Here is a 19,185-nt window from a genome sequence, read left to right on the forward strand (position 1 = left end):
CCAATCCAACCGTCTATACTAATAAGTGTTTTCTTAAGGAAAGTATTAAATCATTGCAAGTTGATTTGTAATTCTAGAAAGTAATCTTTTTCCATTGGCAGAAGGCTACATTTGCTAGCTAAAAGAGAACCTCAGACTTTTCTTTAGAGTATGATACGCCAAACTAAATGGATTGCATAGTACCTCATTCAGCACACTTCAATTTTCACACTTTTATTGACTTTTATAACAGCAGATGAGTCCTGAACTTCTGAGTACTGAAAGGGAAGTAATTTTACGCCCCACATATTCTAGGCTGATCAAAACCTTAAATCTTTTCTGAGTGTGTCTCAGTCAGTAGCAGTAAAATATTTGTGTATGCAAGATTATACTGTCCCCCTGGTGATTCTGCTGTCTGTGCTGGATGAACCTGTTGCATGGTAGCAATTCTGCTCTCTGTGCTTAAGTAAGGCTCCATGCTACAGCCCAAGGTTATTCCCAGCTTTGGTATTACCTGTGATGTAAAGTTTTCACATATTGCAGTAATCTTCATCTGTTTAGGCCTTCTTTTCAGACTCTTAATAGGCAAGAAAAGAGGTCAAAGGCCCAATAAAGACCTTGTCCACTATTTATACACTAATTAAATGGTAACATATGTCACATTTTAATGAGTTACTAAAATCAGGTTAAGAGTCTGTAACTGTCATTAAAATTATAGACACTTTAAAAAAAAACAACAAACAAAAAACTACTCTGAAATAAAATGTTTTAACGGATTTGAATTTGAAGAGAACAAACAAAAGCTAGAAGTTGCCAAAACAAAGGGCTATGGCCACGGGTGTGCCTTCTTAGGGCTGTCATGTTCAATGCCAAAATTTAGACCTTTGCAAATTCACAAAAAAGATTGTGACAACCACAGTTAAGACCTCATGACCTTCACAGTTACAGGAGTTTCCAGTACTAAAATTCCCCCCCAGTACAAAAAGACACTTAGTATTTTTCCATGTATTGTAGAACAATCCCGTGTGATAAGCCAAGGGCTGTGAATTCTGGTGGGCAGGATCTCTCTAGCACTTTGGTTAGATCTCTGTTAGCATTGCAACGTTTAGACCCCCTTTGTAGAGCTCACCTTCAGTATGAAATGATTTTTTTTTTCCTGTTAAATTAATGGTAAGAAAGATTGACTGCCTCTGGATGTATAATTCAATTTGAAGGATCTGAAAAATGTTTTGAATATCACCCGTATTTGCCAAAAGGCTGACAAGCTATTTGCACAAAACCATAGATAGAATTCTGGGAGATGTCAATAATGAATAGGATAAATGTTCTCCAGCTTGATAACTAAAAGGAGTTTGCTGATAGATTTTAAATGCATTCAGCATTCTGCATTGTGCTCTAGAGTCACTTTATATAGGTATTGCTCCTGGATTTATTAAAAAAAAAAAAAAAAAAAAAAAGTAGTTCTGAAATAGTGCTACATCTGTTTCAGATTATTTGACATTTTAATGCATTAAGTAGTGTTTGTGTCTATGTAATGTATGTATGCCATTTTCTCATAAATTTTTTAGACTTAAAAAATATTGAGGGTTTTTTTTGTTGTTTTTTGGTTTTTGTGGTTTTTTTTTTTTTCTTTTGGCTTTTTCCATGTTTAGATATTAAACCTTCAACATCTTTCTTTAGGGGGAATACAAATGTTTGGGCATTATATTCAGACACATTATTTTATAATAACATATACTCTACCTATTCCCTTCTCTTCTTTATTCTATTTTCTTCTACCATTATATTTGATTTGAAGCATTTCTGCTTCAAGGTCTTTTAAGCTTATAATAGTGTGGGTTTGGAACAGGCATCTAGAAGTACCCAGACCTAATAACACATGTGTTATAAGTACCTTCATACTTTTAAAAAGCTATCCCTAAATGTTTATGTTCTGGACAGTCAGAGATTGTTCCAATTGCTTCTCTTTAGTCAAGGCTGAACTACACAAAACCTTGTGAAAATTTTGGTGGAAACAGACAGAAGCTCTTTTTAGAAATCAGTGGTGTAAAGGGATGTGATAAAACTGGTTTTGACTGTTTCAGCTTGCTTATTTCAGAGGGAAACATAGTAATTTCTTCTTTCTTATGCCTTCTTAATCTTATTTCTTACTTCTTTTGCGACCACCAGCAACTCTTGGATTACATGAGAGGACTCTGCTACTTAGTTTTGCCCATGGATCTAACCTGATTAAGCAAATATTAAAGACCTCTGCTGAAGACCTTAGAGGTCTTGGGGTTTTGTCTTCATTAGCCTTCCTCTCTTGATATAGATCTATTTCACAACATCCTTCTTCTCAACTGGTCTGAAAGCACGTATGCTGAAGTACACACAGCTCTATTTAATTCACTGTGTTTGAAGAGATTCCTTGCTGATGTACAGGTGATGATCAAATCAAGCCTATAGCTTAAATATTTAATATTACTTTCAGAAATATTAGTTAAAATACAGTAAGGGGAGGATGATGGTTGAAGGAAGCCTTTTTTTTCTCAAAATAATGTTGTCATGAACTTAATGTAAGTAATTTTGTTATCAAATCAATTATGAAAATTGAAGATATGAAAGCGTCGGAGTTGAAATGTCTATGACAAAAAAATATACCATTGTTGAACACTGATCATACATCAAAAGTGACAGAAATGTGTAAGCAGGGTTCTTCTTTTTAAAGATTAAATGAACAACTATAGGGAGCTTGAATGAGGCACATCTTCCAGGTCTCTCAGGCCATTTTCTCTGTGCTCTCAAGCCAAGCAAAGACCTTGTGATGATGAAGGATTGCCAGGTCTGGCTTTTGCACTTCTAAATTGCAGTCCACTCGCACACCGACAGCTCTTTCTGCTTCCCATTCTTCTAAACTTCTCATCCCCTTCCTGACCCTTGCAATATAAATAACGAAGTGGATGGGTGGTTGGTTTTATTAAAGGTTTGTTCAAGCCTATTGAATATTAGAACTGTCAGTCCTAGGAGAAAATACTTTGCGGGAAATAGCTATAGTGTTTTAAACTTTTGGAGCAGTTACATACCTTTCTGCTAGAAGTGGGGAGACTCAGACAGTAGGAGAAAAGAGTGGAATAATAAAATCTTTTATGTCTGTATTTCTACGGTTCTTCAGAGCCTTCCTGGCTTCATTGAAACTTCACAGACACAGGTAGTTTTCACACCTGTCTAGAAACAGATTTGAATGTCAGGCTACTGAAGTTTGCCCATGTAGTTTTCTATTTAATGCCTTAGATTTTAAGAGGAAAGTTTTGAACACGGTAACCTGGAACAGGCTGCTTTTACTACCTCGTGACAAAAGTTCCTGTCCTCCAACACTGCGAGCATCTCACAGGTTCTACAGGTCTTTAATTAGCAAAGCACTTCACAAAAGAAGAATAAACTTTCACACTATAAGGAAAAACACTGTCCTTCAGGAAACAGGAGGGACAAGAGATGCATAAAATTTTAGTGAAGTTCCAGTCAGCTTTACTCACCCTTTTAATATTTTCTGAGGTTTCTACTTAGTACAAGAAAAAAACCTTTCTCAGTCCATATTCACACTACTGACATGATCATAAGAAAACTGAACACCTTCAGTAAATAATTATAAAGTGAACCTGTAATACAATTAATATTTCATCTGTTTGCACACAGGCAGTGGTTTTGTTCTTAGACCACTGAAACCCTGTTCATTACTTATTTTAGTTAAAAAACACACACAAAACAAGGCAGAAGGAAAACAAGCTCAAACACTATTTGTATAGCTCCTAAAGAAAACTGAAATCCAGAAAAAAATAATGCTAATTTAGGTAACAATACACGCTGAAATTTACCCAGCAACAACGTTCAAAGTTTTCTCTTCTTCCTTTCTTGCTCTGTGTTACTACTGATAAATTTATCTTCCCAAACCATCCTGATTGGCACTACTGTCTGCTTGGTTTTATTCTTAGTGCCTACTTACAGAGAAAAACCCTACAATAAGCTCAAACATTGGAGCAATCAGACAGGCTCCATGCAGAGCCCCTAAAAATAAATTAATCTAGCTTTTGAATCAAAGGTATAGCAATTCTGCAGTACTGGAAAGCTGTTTTTTTCAGCACGAATAACATGTCTGGGCATGTCAAGAGCCATGACCACACTTCACTGATATTCAAGAGAAAAATAGTTGTTGAGAACCGTACTTTAAGGTATAGAAAGTTCATGCTTTAACTGCCAGTTAGGTTTTCCTTTCTCCTTCAGCATGACAGACATTTTGCAACCATGAATCAGGGCTTCATCAGTTATCCTGCTAAATAAAGACTCTTAGAAAACAGAGGCAACACGAGATAAAATAAATATAAAATATAAATATATAGTATATAATATATTGCAAACATAAAGGAAACCAGATTGAGTGGGTTTTTTCCTCTCATACTCATTTATATGAAGGTAAATATTATAATCCAATATAAATTATACAACATGATCTAATTATATATAATCGCTGGAGGATTTGGGGTTATTCTGTTTGTTGGGAGTTTTTTTGCTGTCAGTTACTCTATACTAGCCTTCGAAAATAGGATAGCATCCTTGTAGTGACATTTCAATATGCCCTATTCTCAAACAATTCTACTAAATTAATTATCTGAAAATATCAGATGCTGCCAGATCTGAGGGATGAGCCCAAGCAGGAAGCTGCTCACAGACCTTCTGAAGTTCTCACTCTCACCATACAGCAGCACAGGAGGAACTACGGGCATGTATTTGAAGCCTGTTCCTCTGGGTAGCACTGATACAGTTTGAACACAGTCCAAAGATATGGAAAAAGAGCATTCAGCTTTTCCTTATATGACCAGACTGAATGTCCTGTTTCCCACTTCCCTATGACTTTTCCCTACAAGGCACATGTACTGACAGGTGTCTAAGCTCCAGCTTTGCTAAGGACACAGAGACAGGTTAGAAAATGAGCATAAATGTGATGAAAAAGAGGCCTCCTGTGTACTACGGACAGAGACACATATTATATATCGAATAATTAGCACATTAAAAAAATATTTTTTTTTTAAATGGTAGCAATGACTTTTTTTCCCATTAAAGTGAATGTGCTAATGTATTCTCCCCAGTGGCCCATATTCAGCTGTTTGTACATATATTTCACATGTATTAATAAATAATCAATCAGTAACAGGATGTCAATAACCCAATGTCTGTTTGTCTATAAGGTGTGAAATTGAACATTAGGAATGATGCATAGAAGATATACCTCAACAATTGGCTATCCTCCTTCTCTCTGGTAGCCAACATGTATTATCAGGGAAAAGTTTGGAATTCTTTTAAGCTAGAGATTTCCTAACTTCATTGAATACACACACACACACACACACACACACACACACACACACCATTTTTTCATATGTTCAGGGAGAAATTACAAACTCCCATTTGTCTTCTTGAATTTTAGCAAATAACAGGATCTTTTCCTGGCTACAGTAAAACTGAAGATTAAGAAAGTATTTGAAGTCTTCATGAATAAAGATAATTCTGAATAATAAGTCCTTCACTGAAGTAGTCTATGATTCCATCCTCTTCTTTTGTGTGAGCATATTGCAAATAACGAAGACTACTTAACTCACAGTGAATATATATTTGAATGGTGAGGTTCAAAGAGAAACTAAATATTAGAACACTGGGTTCAGTCTTTAAATTAAAACTCTGGGTTTTAGGAGTTTGAAACTTTCTTCTGCCTCATTCAGAGCACTCTTATGGGATTGCTTTAGCCTCCGTTTTATAAAATCTTCTGAATAACATCACAATTTCTGTTCCTCATTGTATTTGTCATCTTTTGCACAAGGATTTTTCCCTGTATCAAAGAGCAAAAATGAACAGGTCCGGTTTTACTGCACAAATAATTCACAAAAATGTTTTGCCCAGGTGTATCTGGTGTAGCAATCAGTGTATAACATGGTAACCTCATTTCTTCCTGTATAACTGGAAGACACCTATACCCTGCTGTGGATGTGTTATGAGAGTCTGTATGAAATAAAAATACTGAATGGCATAACATTCCTGAAAACGAGAATGGTTAACTGTAGCATTCAATTTAAAGTATTCAAAATAAATGATCACAGCAAAATGTTGAGCTTTGAGAAAGATTAATGTCCTTTTGATTCACACTTCCATACATGTTTGAGGTTTTCCCATGACCATGTTTCAGTTTTCATGTTACATTCTGACTTAAGGGAATGTTTTTTCCAGTTAGTCCATAAAGAGTATTAGGTCTTGACTTGGTGTTTTGGGTGACTCATTGATACATAATTCCATCTACACATGAAATACGATAAAATTATTCCTAGTAAAATAAAACCGAAGTGGCTCTTTTTATAGTCTGACAATTTTCCTACATCTTACCACAGTAATTTCTCTATTATGTGTGATACATAGGCTTCGAGGCCAGAAGAGTTGTTTTTGATTATCTAGTCTTATTTCCTGCATAATACAAATTACAGGCTGTCAGTTACTATGCAAGAGACCTCCTCTTTAAGCAGTTTAATGGCTAAAAACCTAGGAAATGTATTTTTAGACCTTCTGAAGCCTTCTCTTCTGACTTGGGTCTCAAGAGTATGACAACTAGGTAGAGAAGTATAGGCACATTCTTGCCTCCTGAGGTACGTAATTAGCATGACCTAGATATATGTACATTTCTGAGAGTTATATGTACTTATTAAAAGCTATAGGGCTGATATAAAGATCTTCTAGGTGTTCTGAAAAGGAAAGTAATTACACTTTTGTATTACTTTTATAACAGCTCAATAAATGAAGAACTTTCAAAACCCTGTTTATTTAACAAGACCATCAATTTCAGGGACACTGCAGGGCATAACTCTCTCACCTATTTTAGAAAAATGAAAAAATATCAAATACATGTGTTTTCCTGGAAGAGAGAATAAATGACACATAATACTGATTCCTCAAAGCAGACATGGCAGTCATTTTTATTATATCTTTGTCATTATAGAAAACTTGAGAAAGAGGCATTTCTGAGAGTTAAACTCATGAAGCATAGCAGAACTGAATGGTTTCAGGGCATTTTTATTAATCCGTGTATGTGCCTATGTCCTGAATGCAGCTACAATGCATGTATGTTAAATGTGTATATGCCATTAAAAATTGTTGAGGAATTTGTCCTTTACAATTGCAAATGACTTACTCTGTTTTACTCTATGTATTCAGTGCTTCTCAATATTTTCAAAAGGAGTACAGGAATATATCCTCTTCACAGTAGTCTAAACAGCTCCCTTCTTTGCTCTGAGGATAGTCTGCTGTGACCATAGACTAACAGTGGGACTCGGGTGGCTTTATGTAATGTTCAGAATATAGATTTGCCATAGATCTTTTCCTCTAATATAGGATGTATGGATATGTATGAACATACCAATTCTATACAGATAAATATGTTGTACAAGAATCATATAAAATTACCAATTTCCAAGTTTACCTTTGTTGCTCCAATCTTGCACTTAGATACTTGTATATGATTCTTTTCTGAAGTCTAAATTTTCTTCCAAACCTTATAATGCAGTTACAGTCACAGACAGTATCCTCATTTGAATAATTTATTACAGAGAACTATACAGCTAAAAAGTCTGCCAAGGGCACCAAAAAATCAGTTCATGACTGACACCATCACAGCTGTATTTACATATATTTGAAGGTTCATAATGATGTAAGTGCCTTGAGGTATACCTGAAAAATTTATAGTTTGCACAAGTATTAAGGTAAAATCAGAGCACCAGTTCAGTATTTGTACCACAATGATCTGGGAGTGTTCAGGTATATGAAGATTAAATTAAAATAAAATCAGAATTTTTTGAAGGCTCACATCATCTTTGTGATGATGTAAACGTATGCTAGTGTTACAGTTCAATATAATTACACCCAAAAAACTCCTCTAAAAATGAAAACTATGTAACAACTTGTCAGTAGCTGCAGTTAATACAACTAATATAAAATATTAATTGAAATGACACATCTATTCATAGTGAAAACAGCATTGTCAAAGAGGCATTTGGCTCTAAAACTAATTTACGCTTTGTTTTGCACAAGGATCAGTAGTAAAATCACAACATTATCTCATATGCATGCAAAAATGGTTTTCAAAGGTGATTTGCCAGTCACTGAGCTTGTTGATTTTTTGAAAGATATGGACTTGTGCAAATACTAAGCATGGTACCTTGTAAAACCAAGTTGTTAAGCAGAGCCCTTAATTGAGAAAATCAAAAGACCAGCTAGTATCATCAGCAAAATATCTGCAATGCCCTTTCTCTGAGATGGAAAGCACTTATCTAGCATCCTTTTGATATAACCCAAGTTCTTCCTAATAAAGATACTCAAGTTCAATGAAGTGGGAAATCAGGTAAATTATTTCTAATTTTTAATCCTAGAGAGAGATTTTACTGGTGGGTGGGTGTGGGGTCACATAATTACCAATGTAGCTGGCATCAGGAATCAATCTCTTAGGGTTTCAGCTAGCAGTTATTCTTCAGAAGCAGAATATTAATGGTCACAGAAAGATATTTAGTCTCCTTCCCTTTGGGAAGATACTCTCCTGAAAATAGCTGATGATATAAAACACAGAACAAGCCTATTAAGTAAGAGTAACTCCAGTGAAAAAATTACAGACTTATACTCGCTTACTATTGAATTTTGCTTTCTGGGCAGACTCCCCTCTGAAGAATATGCAAAGGCAGATGAAAGGGATTTGACCCAGCTGCTTTCATTTCCTCCCACCCCCAATATAAAGAGGCTACTCAAATCAATGCTGTGATGTTAGCAGTGCCAGGTATGGTCTATCAGTTTCTTTAGTAGCCTCTTTTTATCCAAGGTTACATCTATACAGATTTAGAGAAGATGCCAGTGAATCAGTCCAGATGTTTTCCCTCCTTCAAGGAACAAATATCTACTTTAAGCAGGCAAAAAAAAAAATACACCAGAATCTCTAAGTCACATTAGCAAGTAACAAAAACAGCCTTTAAATTAAATGGTGTGCTGATTGGAAAATTAGTGTAAGTAGGTACCGACAGAAAAAAAACTCCACAAATATAGATGAGGTATGTGAGGAAAAAAATTATTTCTTTTATTGGAGTAAGAGAAACCAATGAAGAGATTCAATTGCTTTAATTACCTCCCAAGTCTGGAAAAAAGATATTTGGTAACAGGTTGGTTTGTATGAAAATCATTGAGAGAATGGTGAAGGTAGAATTTCATAGGAAAGTCCACGGTCCATACTCAGTTCCTATGAAGGTTTTCTCCTTTGTGCTCCTGAATTTCCCAATTCATTGCACAGTTTCACTGTTCTACTAATCCTTAATTGCTCTGGGTAGTCCCTGAAGTAAAGACAGAAAGCTACCTTCAAGCAATTAAGAATGACAGGGTTATAAAAGGCTTTGAATATCAAGAAAGAGATATATTACTATTATCAGTGATACTAGTATTAAAATATTTTAAAGGAGATGGGATAATTCATTTTTTTTTGTTGTTTCTAAGTAGCTTGGCATATTATTACAGCCTTATAAAACTACTGTAGTAGTAGGTTTAAGATTTTGACACGGCATTCTTACTTCTACATAACCAATCAATTCTGACCAGGCTATTTAAGTATCTTTTTCATTTCTTTTGAAGGGAGTCATTCTTGGTGGAAAAATGTCATTATGATGTGCATTTAGACAGTATAGTCCACATTTTCTTAAGAATCCTTCACTTTCATTAAATTTAGTTTCTTTAGAAATTGTGATAGGTTTACTCCTGAATTTTGTAAGTTTGCATGTAGACAAATCTTAGAGTTGTTTCCCAGTACTCCTCCTTAGGGCTCTGACTTCCTTCCACTTAATTGGTGAACTCACTGAGCGTGATTCTGGTTGGATTAATGTTAATACTCAGTCGAGACTTCTACTGTGAGACGTACAATAATCTCCAAGTACTTTTGGTTTTCACTGAAAGAATAGAAATTGGAGTCTGTTGGGCTGATTTGTTTAGCTGCTCTTGTAGATTTCAAGGACTGAATTTCATCCTAGGAAAATCTTAGCTGTAGTGCAACCCTAGAGTGAAACTGTAATCCTTAGTGTCACTCTAACAATGTATTTGGCTCAGTAATGTCATCAGATACTAAAAGAAGGTGTGAAGGAGAAGGTTCCAGGGTATTCTATGGGATATCCAAGAAATACACTTCTCTGAAATCTGTTTCATTGGAAATGCCTATGAAAGTTGTATGAAACTCTCATGGCATTTCACTGTGTGAAAAAGATACAGATCACCACAGCTTTTACTTCTTATTTGCTATGTATATTTATATATACTTAAAAAGAAATGTTTGCTTTAAGGAAGAAGTGCCTAGTTTTCCTATTTCTTCATTGCTTACCTGCTCAATTTTTATTTATTTTATTTTATTTTATTTTATTTTATTTTATTTTATTTTATTTTATTTTATTTTATTTTATTTTTTTTAACCTCTTCAGAGTGACAGCTTTACTGTTTTCCATCCCCAATAAATCCCCACCTACTTTTTGGCCTGAAATATACATCCTTTATCTTGAAAGAGCTTTAATATTATTTTGAAAGGCTGTCAGCATACCCATTTTCTGGAGAAATCTATGCTCAGAAGTGGAGCCTAGTGTTGAGGAAGCCAAAATCTTAAACACGCATTATCTTATACTACAAATTTTTTTGGAGCCAGAAGAAATCTACACTTTAGCAAATATAACAATTTTTTAATGTAAAATCCCTCACAATTCCACATTTCTTTCCTCTGAAGCCACAGAAGACCTATGATTATATATATATATATATATATATATATGCATGTATATATATATATATGTATGTATATATGACACATGATAATTTTGAGTGACATCAGAATGATTCAGAATATGGTAAATGTTTTATTTTGGTGGTAGAAAGGTGCTAGAACTCATGGCACGGATTGGACATTATCATGTAGTGACTTGTGTCAGAAAAAGAACAGTTCTAAAATAAATGTGTTCCCCTTCATATAGTTTTCTTCATATTTATGGCAGGTCCTTACAATTTCTTTTCATACTGCTAATCGGGAATCAGCTTTCTAAATTTCCTAATTTGGGCCATATGCATCTCAAGGCAGAATTTGCATTTCTGGTCCTGATGTTGATTGATTTCTGCTGAGCCATGTATTTCAGACAGAAAACTTCTTCAAAAGTCACATTCTGATGCATTTTTTCTCCTTAGAAAACACTAATTGTTCACATTTCAATGTAAAGACAAATTTGCAGCTCCAAATGCCATATTCTAGGCTTGCTAGGTATCACACACTGAAGTGCAAGTAAATTATTTGCTTCAATGCACCACAATTTTAAATACACAAAGACACCACCCTTCTAATTAAATAATTTAATGTACAGTTCATTATGATATCGAACAAAAATTTGAACAGATTAATCATAAAATGTAAAGATAGTATAAATACTTATTGGAACATATATGTGTAGGCATAGGTGCATGGGATACATACAGGAATTAAATTGCAATATTTTTGGTGAACATCAGCCACTATTAACTCTACTTATGAGGCTCTTTAGAAAAAAAAAATCACTATAGAACTGATATGATGTGTAATTCCTGCTCTTTGGAGCAGTTTGAAGAGCTTTATATTTAAAGTTTCTTAATTTTTTTTTTAAAAGCTAATTCTCATTTTAAAAAATCAGGTGAATTTTTGATAGATTATTTTTTTTAAATTCTTGTGCTGATCATTTTGATAATTATACAGGATTAAGAATGTTTGAGACCTGTTAAATGGAGGCTAAATTTTTAAAAGTTATTGATTTGTTCTTTTTTATCAGTAGAAGGAACTATGAGATTGAGTGGGAAAATGTAGGTTATCAGTTCTTCTGCTGTAATGTCACTTAGAAATAATTTCAGTTAGCTGAGTTTGGCAATCCCATTCTGTGTAAAACTCCTAAATTAAATCAGTTCAATTCTAGCATTGAGTCTTTCAAATAAGCTGCTATCACCTAGGATATATAACTATGTGATCAAGTACAGAGAGTCAAGAAAGCCGTCTGTCAATGTTATGCACGTGACAGGCAAAAGCCAGCTGCAGTTGAGAAGGCATGTAACTGAATCCATGTCAACAGGGCACAGAGCAAAAAATAATAAGCTGTGCTAGAGCTCAGTGCTGTACCAAAGCATTTACACGGCTTCTGGACTACTGGTGGCTCAGGTTGAGGAAGGCTGGAGTATGCATGGCTTTCAAACCCATGTTGAAGCAGCACACACAAAAGCAGATGAGGATAGGCTTTTCAACAATCCCAGGAGGATCAGAGAGACTAAGAGGCCAAAGCTATTTTAGTTCTTTGAAAACAGAGCAAAAATGAAAGTCATCACAATAAGATGAACTGCTGGTTGCATTGAGGTTAACAACTATATTCCACATAATTTGGTGTGAGGGGAGGTTACTGACACAAGGTGATAATTGTGTTGCGTGACACGAGCACTACATAATTACTTAGCTATAACATACCATTTTAATACTCATGATTGTTTAAAGATTTATTTAAATTACTTTTCAGTGTCCTATTTTTCCTGTTGTCAACTGAATTGTGTGACTGATAATAAATTAATGGCATCACTTTCATTTTACAGATATTGTGAGATAGCTTGTGCAATACAAAACTTTCCCTCTTTTGGTAAGGAAGTTGAGACATACATAAATTGACATTCTGGAGTCTTCAGCATTTATACACAGTATACCAAATACCAGCACATAAAAAGCCTGTAATCTCATACAATAAATTGCAGTTGTACTATCAATCTTTCAGTAGAAACAGTTATTGCTCAGCTAGATATCATTTAATAGTTTCTTATGGACCTGAGTGACTCACGTACGATTTAAAGCTGCACATAATCTCTAAAGTAATAGAACAGAAGTATGAACATAGTGTTTAGGTATAGAATGAGTAATATATATAGTCAAAAGTAGGTTATTTACATAGAAATAAACTATAGGTAAAAATATGTATGGGCTTAAGAGAACTGCAATATAAAAAGGAAGTAATATATGTCACTACGTTATAGTAACTGAATTATAAATCCCTTTCATTGTTCAACAACAGAAAATGAAAAGGAGGAGAGAGAAATAAAAAAAAAAAAAAAAAAGACTGATTTACATTAGTCAACATGTAATCTTTGCTATATTACTATACATCACAAAATAATTCTGCATGGGAAATCTGAGAGGTACTAAATTTTGACGAGGTAAGGCCTATAGGTGCAAATGGTAGTTTTATTAGACCACCTACAATACTTGGAAAAAGTAGACAAAAATTGTCTGAGTACAGATTTGTTTTTGCACAAATTTGGGGAAAAAATATCCTTTTCAATGTCTGTTATGAGCAGCAGGTTTCAAGGTTTGATTCAAATTCAAACAATTGCTCCGAGTAGCATATTCAAGTGGTCTAATAAAAAACATGAACCCCATTTACAAACCTTACCTTGCATACGTCTTTTCACCACCACAGCTGTGACAACACTGCTGCCAAAGTTGTCTAAAGGTAGATGATTTCCAAGGGAAAAAAAAACAGAATTCCTAAGTATTTCTGAACATATATGATGCTTATCAGAAAAGAAATGAATGCCAGTACAACTAAAAAAGCTTGTGTCTCTTCCTAGAATTAGGCTTAGCATCTACAAGGAGTAATGGATCAGGAAACAAAACAAATTTTGTATAGCTCTAAAGTTATGGGACAAACTTCTATGTAGGGTCTTGGCTTTAAATTGCATCCTCCTTTAGGTCAGCTGGTTTTGTACATAGATGAAGTTATATGACCTTGAGTACTGACAGATGTCAGCACCATGACATCTGAGATTTGCTTCTGCCTTTCTTTAAGGGACTGTGTCAGCTTTGTTAATGTTGATAAAGCTTCAACAAAAACTTTGTGGGGAAACCATCCAGAGTATCTCAAATTATCTTTACAACTCAATGACAAATAGCAGGTGCATCCAGTGAGATCATACCGGATTTTGTATTGCTTGGCCACTTGGGAAGGTTGTGCTTCGTCTGTCACCACCCCTGCTTCGTCTGTCACCACCAGGTCCCTGCCTGTCAACATCCTGTCCTAATTCTAAAGACACATCAAGGTTTTTTCCTTTCCCAGTATCCCAAAGAATATCTACACAATTAAAGAAGATGGTGATACTTCAGCCATTAATACTCTTCAGGGCAAGTTACATAGTAAAGCATCTTCAAAGTTTTTTGTTGCTTATATTTCCAAAATAAGATTAATTCATTATGTAATCACTTAGAATTTTGCAATCACTTTTGTTACTGACCTTACCCACCTCTAAAGGAATTGAACTTATAATGAAAGATTGAAATAGGTGCAAATGAATTCAGTGCTGAGCTCCTCCTTTGTCCCTTCATTCCTTTCCATCACCCTCCTACTTTGCTGTATTGCCATGTGTTAAGAATGTGCATTATCACAACTATTTCAAGGTCACATGTTTCAATAGATGATATTAGTGTAGTTTCAGGATAGTCAACAAAATGAGGCAATTTTCCCCTGGTTGAGGATATGGTTCGATATCGAGGGATATTTTCTGTTACAAGGAGCTGGAGTTTGTATACATATAAACCCTTTCCATCCATTTGAACAAATATACACCATTATATTGACAGAAGAAGTATTGTGATTATCAAAAGAGTTACCATAATAAAAAATTAAAATGTGAAAGAAAAATGTAGTTGAATGATTAGATGACTGGTGACTGGTGTTTAAATTATGTCACATGGCACATCCTTAAACTGTAAATGTAGCTAATATATCCAAGGTAATTTTTTGGTGACCGTAATTGTTAAAACTTTTAAAATAAAAATATAAATATCTAACTATTGCACAGTACTTGCAAAGTTTTTGTTTTTCTAAAATCTGATTTCCAGATCAACAACTAAACATAATATATATTAATAATATTTATGTTTTCATCTTTTTATACAAAAACCCCTTCAGTGTTGTACATACTACCTCATGTATTCTACACATAGAATAATCTAAAAAAAGAATTACTTAATAAAAATGATCTATAATGTCAAGGTTCTGTTACTATAAAATGTCATTTTGAGGTAACTCCACCCAAGACATCTACCATTAAGGAATAAGATAGTAATAAGTAAAAAGGAAGTTATTCATGCAAGGTACTCTTAAGAAAAACACAAGAAGGATCAGCCATCCAACAAACAAAACAAACCTATAAAACAAAGAAATCAGTAGACATTTTTTCATTCTGCTTGCTTAAAACTTCTCTGAAGAAAGGAGATTTGCAGCTCCAGAACATACACAACCCTTTAAATACTATCCCACCTATAACCAGGTACGCAGTCTCTCCAGAGAGTCTGATATGAAGAAGAATGAGACACCACAGGTCTGTAATTACAGTCTTCGCACCACATGAACTTTCTAGGTGTGGTATCACTAAATCAGCCGCTAAGGAACAACAAGGAACCTGCAAGGTTGTTTCTAATTTAACTAGTTAGCAAAGTATGACCATGTAGACTGGATTTCTGATTTATACCAAGAGTAGGCACATCCTGACAAATGCTTAAGATGAATAGAACTGTATGATTCATCATACGAAACACAGATTTAATGCCTTTTAATGACCATCTTATTATCATAAAAATATATTTACATGACATCTGTGAACAAGTATCCTTGTAGCAAAACCCGATGTTTATTTATACAGGAAAAGTCTTGACCCTACTGCACACGATTCCTCCAGGAGAAAGTAAACATGGCTGGTGCTCTTTACATAAAGAAAAAAGAGTAAAAAAATCTTAAATAAACCCCATACTTCTCTTTGGCGTTCATTCTTCCTCATTTCTTTCTCCAATTCTTGTCTCAGATATAATCAAAGTGATTAATATTCAAGGAAAATCTCAGGGCAAATGGGGTCAGCTGATAGCAGAGACTTGCTGAAGTCAGTGCTATTCAGATTTAAAACTTACATCAAGCTGTGGACTGGCCCTGGACAGATTATCTCCAGAGAGTCTCTGTTGAACAACATCGTGTTTTTTTCTGTGCCTGGTGGTTTAGACTACAATTCTTTGAGAACAGAAAAATGCATACCTCAAAACGTGGCTGTTATTTCATCCTGAATGCTTTCTATAACTGTAGCCTCTTTTATCACTGCCAAAGCTTTACATCTCTCACAAAACCAGGAGACAAACTTTAAAAAAGGTCAGCCTGTACTTTAGGATACTTCTTACCTTGATATCCGTGACATATTTACTTTAAAAATATACCTACCTCATGTTATTAGTGCAAAAAGATTTACATTTATTTGCAATACTTATACATACATTAAAGTATACTGATGGCATTCAAAAATAAAGAATATCATGTAATACCTTTACTTTTACCTATGGATTTGGTGAAATGGTTCCATGAAGAAAGCATTTCCAGACAAAAAGAGAATAAAGAAGAGGAGAGAAACAACAATAAGAGTCATGAGTATATGTAAATGCAATAGTATCTGAACATGAAGAGACAAAGTATAAGGTAAGTGTCTGGAGACAAATGGAGATGCAATCTGTTATATTAGGGATTTAGTTTATTTTTTTTCCAATCATGTACATGCAGAGAAACACAGAAATAACCCATGCTTAGATAAGAAAGAGTGACACGAAAGTAACATGGACAATGGGTTAGGAGAAAAAAAAATCACTGATTTCATCAGGTTGCAAAATTGTACTCTCAGCATTCCAGAAGCCAGGAGCAGGTGCTTTCTGCACATTTCCAATCAGCCATGCATTAATGTAAATGGACTCTTCAATGTGTACAATGTGACAAGATGAGTGTCTTCTTTCAGGAGCTATCTGAAGAGTGCTCTTGTGCTTCGTTTATCTTTTATAGAATCACCCGTAATTGTATTTTCTGATAAATACATGAAATTTTCTTAATCACCTTCTTATTTCTCTCACCTCTTTTCAGCTATTGTATTGCAAGAGGGGGAGTTGAGGAGGCAGGAAGGACAAAAGCTTTCGGAGCAAACAAAAATAATAATAATGAAATAAGAAAAGATGTGACTAAAACCATGTGTTTATTTGCAGCCAAAGACAGCTTTCAAGCATTTGCCCATCGTTTGCAGTGATGGATTCAAAGCAGCTACAGAACAAGAAGAAACAATGAAAGCAGAGTGGAAAAGGAACAGAGCCCATACCTTGGTCGCCCATCATCAGGTGCGCCAGACCTTGAAGGGAAACAAGAGCACAGTCAGCAATGAACAAGGGAGCACGGGAAGGTGGTGTTGTCACAGTGACAAAAATGTTTTGTGACAGGCATCTGTTTCCTATGAGATGTCTGTATCACAGAGGGAAATCAAAGAGCATTTTTCAACCACTGGTTGGAATGCTTTGGGCTACGAGTAACAGAGCTGCAGTTCAAACACTGGGTGCTGTTTTATTGTGTATTTCTTCTGTGCAGTAGTTGCAATGACAGAAAATAATAAAATGCTTTCAAATCCAACCAATTCCTTTAATATTACATCTGTCTTTATTGTATTTTAATTATATAGTTTTGAACACTTTGCTGGGAGGACTTCCTGTCCTCTACATGTGAAATGATGTTAAAAACCTGGAGAAGTGTAAACCTGAAAAATGGGCTGGGTCTGATCTTTTTCCCCTCATAAAAATGAGCATTTCAGGTATTTAAATAAAATTTCTTCATCACATTGAAATGATAATGCAAGGGATGTCTCCTTATTTGTGTGAAATGTGACAGTAGAATGAATTTGTTCCAGAGAAGGCAAATTATTACATATGCAATAAAATATATAGCAATAAAGAAAATTTAAGTGACAGCTTCTGAAGCTAATTCATAAATCTGTGAGAAATAGATTTTGCTTTATATTTGTATTGTGAGATTAAATCCAATCATACCAGTGTAGGTCTAGTGACATTTCAAAACAGATGTCCATAATGATAATCACTCAACCAGAGCCAAACTTCTTTACTCTTTAACCAAAAATATTCAGCTTTTTAAATTCATGATAATAAAATGATACTTATATTCTCATTGAGAATAATGTGATGTAGGGAGAAAAAATTTCTAGAAATATGAAGATTTTTCACATTTTATTCTGCTTTAAAAACCAGGCTTATTCTTGTTGAGTTTATCTGGTTTAGGATCCATTTTTAGAAGTTATTAATCATGCATGTGTTAAACGGGCTCCTCTTCTCCAACAACTACAAAAAGTGATACACTGTTTTCTTATTTGCAATTAATTAAAATTAATTCACACAAAGAAGGTGTGCAATAAAATATCCTGCTCTTTATTGGAAAGCAGGCTTCCTAGAGAGTTCCTGTGATTTGTAATTCACAAAGAAAATTAGGTGCACAAATGACTCACAGTATTTGAGGGGAGTTCAAAGAAGATACTCCCAACTGTAATCAGTCCTAAAGGTTTCATATCTGTTCCAAATATCAAGTTCCAAACAGACTAATAATGGTTGTGCTGAATTAGTGCTTTTTACTGTCACCTTTTTTAGAGTTGTAGTTAAACTGAAAGTCCTGATGTGCCCAGTCTCTTGTGCAACAGATTAAGCTCCCAAATGCAGCGCCCTGCATCTGGTGGGATTACCTGGGGTTTACAGCAACATAAATGAAAGCTGAGTGTGATCCTGAAGGGATACCTACATAAGCATTGCTTGGGAAACATCACACAGCTGTGCTGCAGTTCACAGCTTGTGAAACAGAGCAGAAATGTTTTCAGACGTGTGCTTTCTCTGCAAATGTTGCTGCAAGAGAGGCATGCTGAATACGTGAAGTATAAAACCCACAGTCAAGCTTCAGTCTTTTAGTGTTGAACATCCTTGCTTGGATCCCTTGCTGCATGGCCTTTTGGAAGCAGTAGTCTTTTCATGTGATTACTTAACTTGACTTTTGGCTTTTAACTTTTTGTGGTAGCAAATATAGTAAGAAATCTCAGACTTTTGACTTCACCTTAACTGTATTTGATAGAGGGAAGGTGGAACTAGTTGAACATTACACACCTTTTTCTTTAATATAATTGTGACTTTTCAGCAGCTACTTTATGTAACTGTTTCAACTTTTAGAAGGTATAGAGCAAATCGCTGTCATGTCTCCTAGGTGAATGCAAAGAAGGTTTAGTAGCTTGCATTTAAAT

At 34.8% G+C, this 19,185-nt stretch overlaps 1 protein-coding gene across 13 annotated transcripts in view; it reads right to left on the reverse strand.

The window, feature by feature from the left end:
- The window catches only part of NRXN1 (neurexin 1), a 717,717-nt gene that overhangs the window by 618,349 nt on the left and 80,183 nt on the right, over nt 1-19,185 (reverse strand). For 11 of the 13 annotated variants that reach the window (XM_026844498.1, XM_026844485.1, XM_026844493.1 and 8 more), the window contains exons 3-4: nt 17,221-17,250; nt 16,409-16,420 (exon numbers count right to left, since the gene is read on the reverse strand). In XM_026844498.1, the coding sequence (XP_026700299.1) occupies nt 16,409-16,420; nt 17,221-17,250 (42 nt within the window). The remainder of the gene's footprint in view (nt 1-16,408; nt 16,421-17,220; nt 17,251-19,185) is intronic. The other 2 variants (XM_026844489.1, XM_026844487.1) reach the window with 1 other exon arrangement.

Source organism: Athene cunicularia (genome assembly GCF_003259725.1).
Source record: "Athene cunicularia isolate RWA chromosome 3 unlocalized genomic scaffold, athCun1 chr3_part1, whole genome shotgun sequence".
NCBI classification, from domain to species: Eukaryota; Metazoa; Chordata; class Aves; order Strigiformes; family Strigidae; genus Athene; species Athene cunicularia.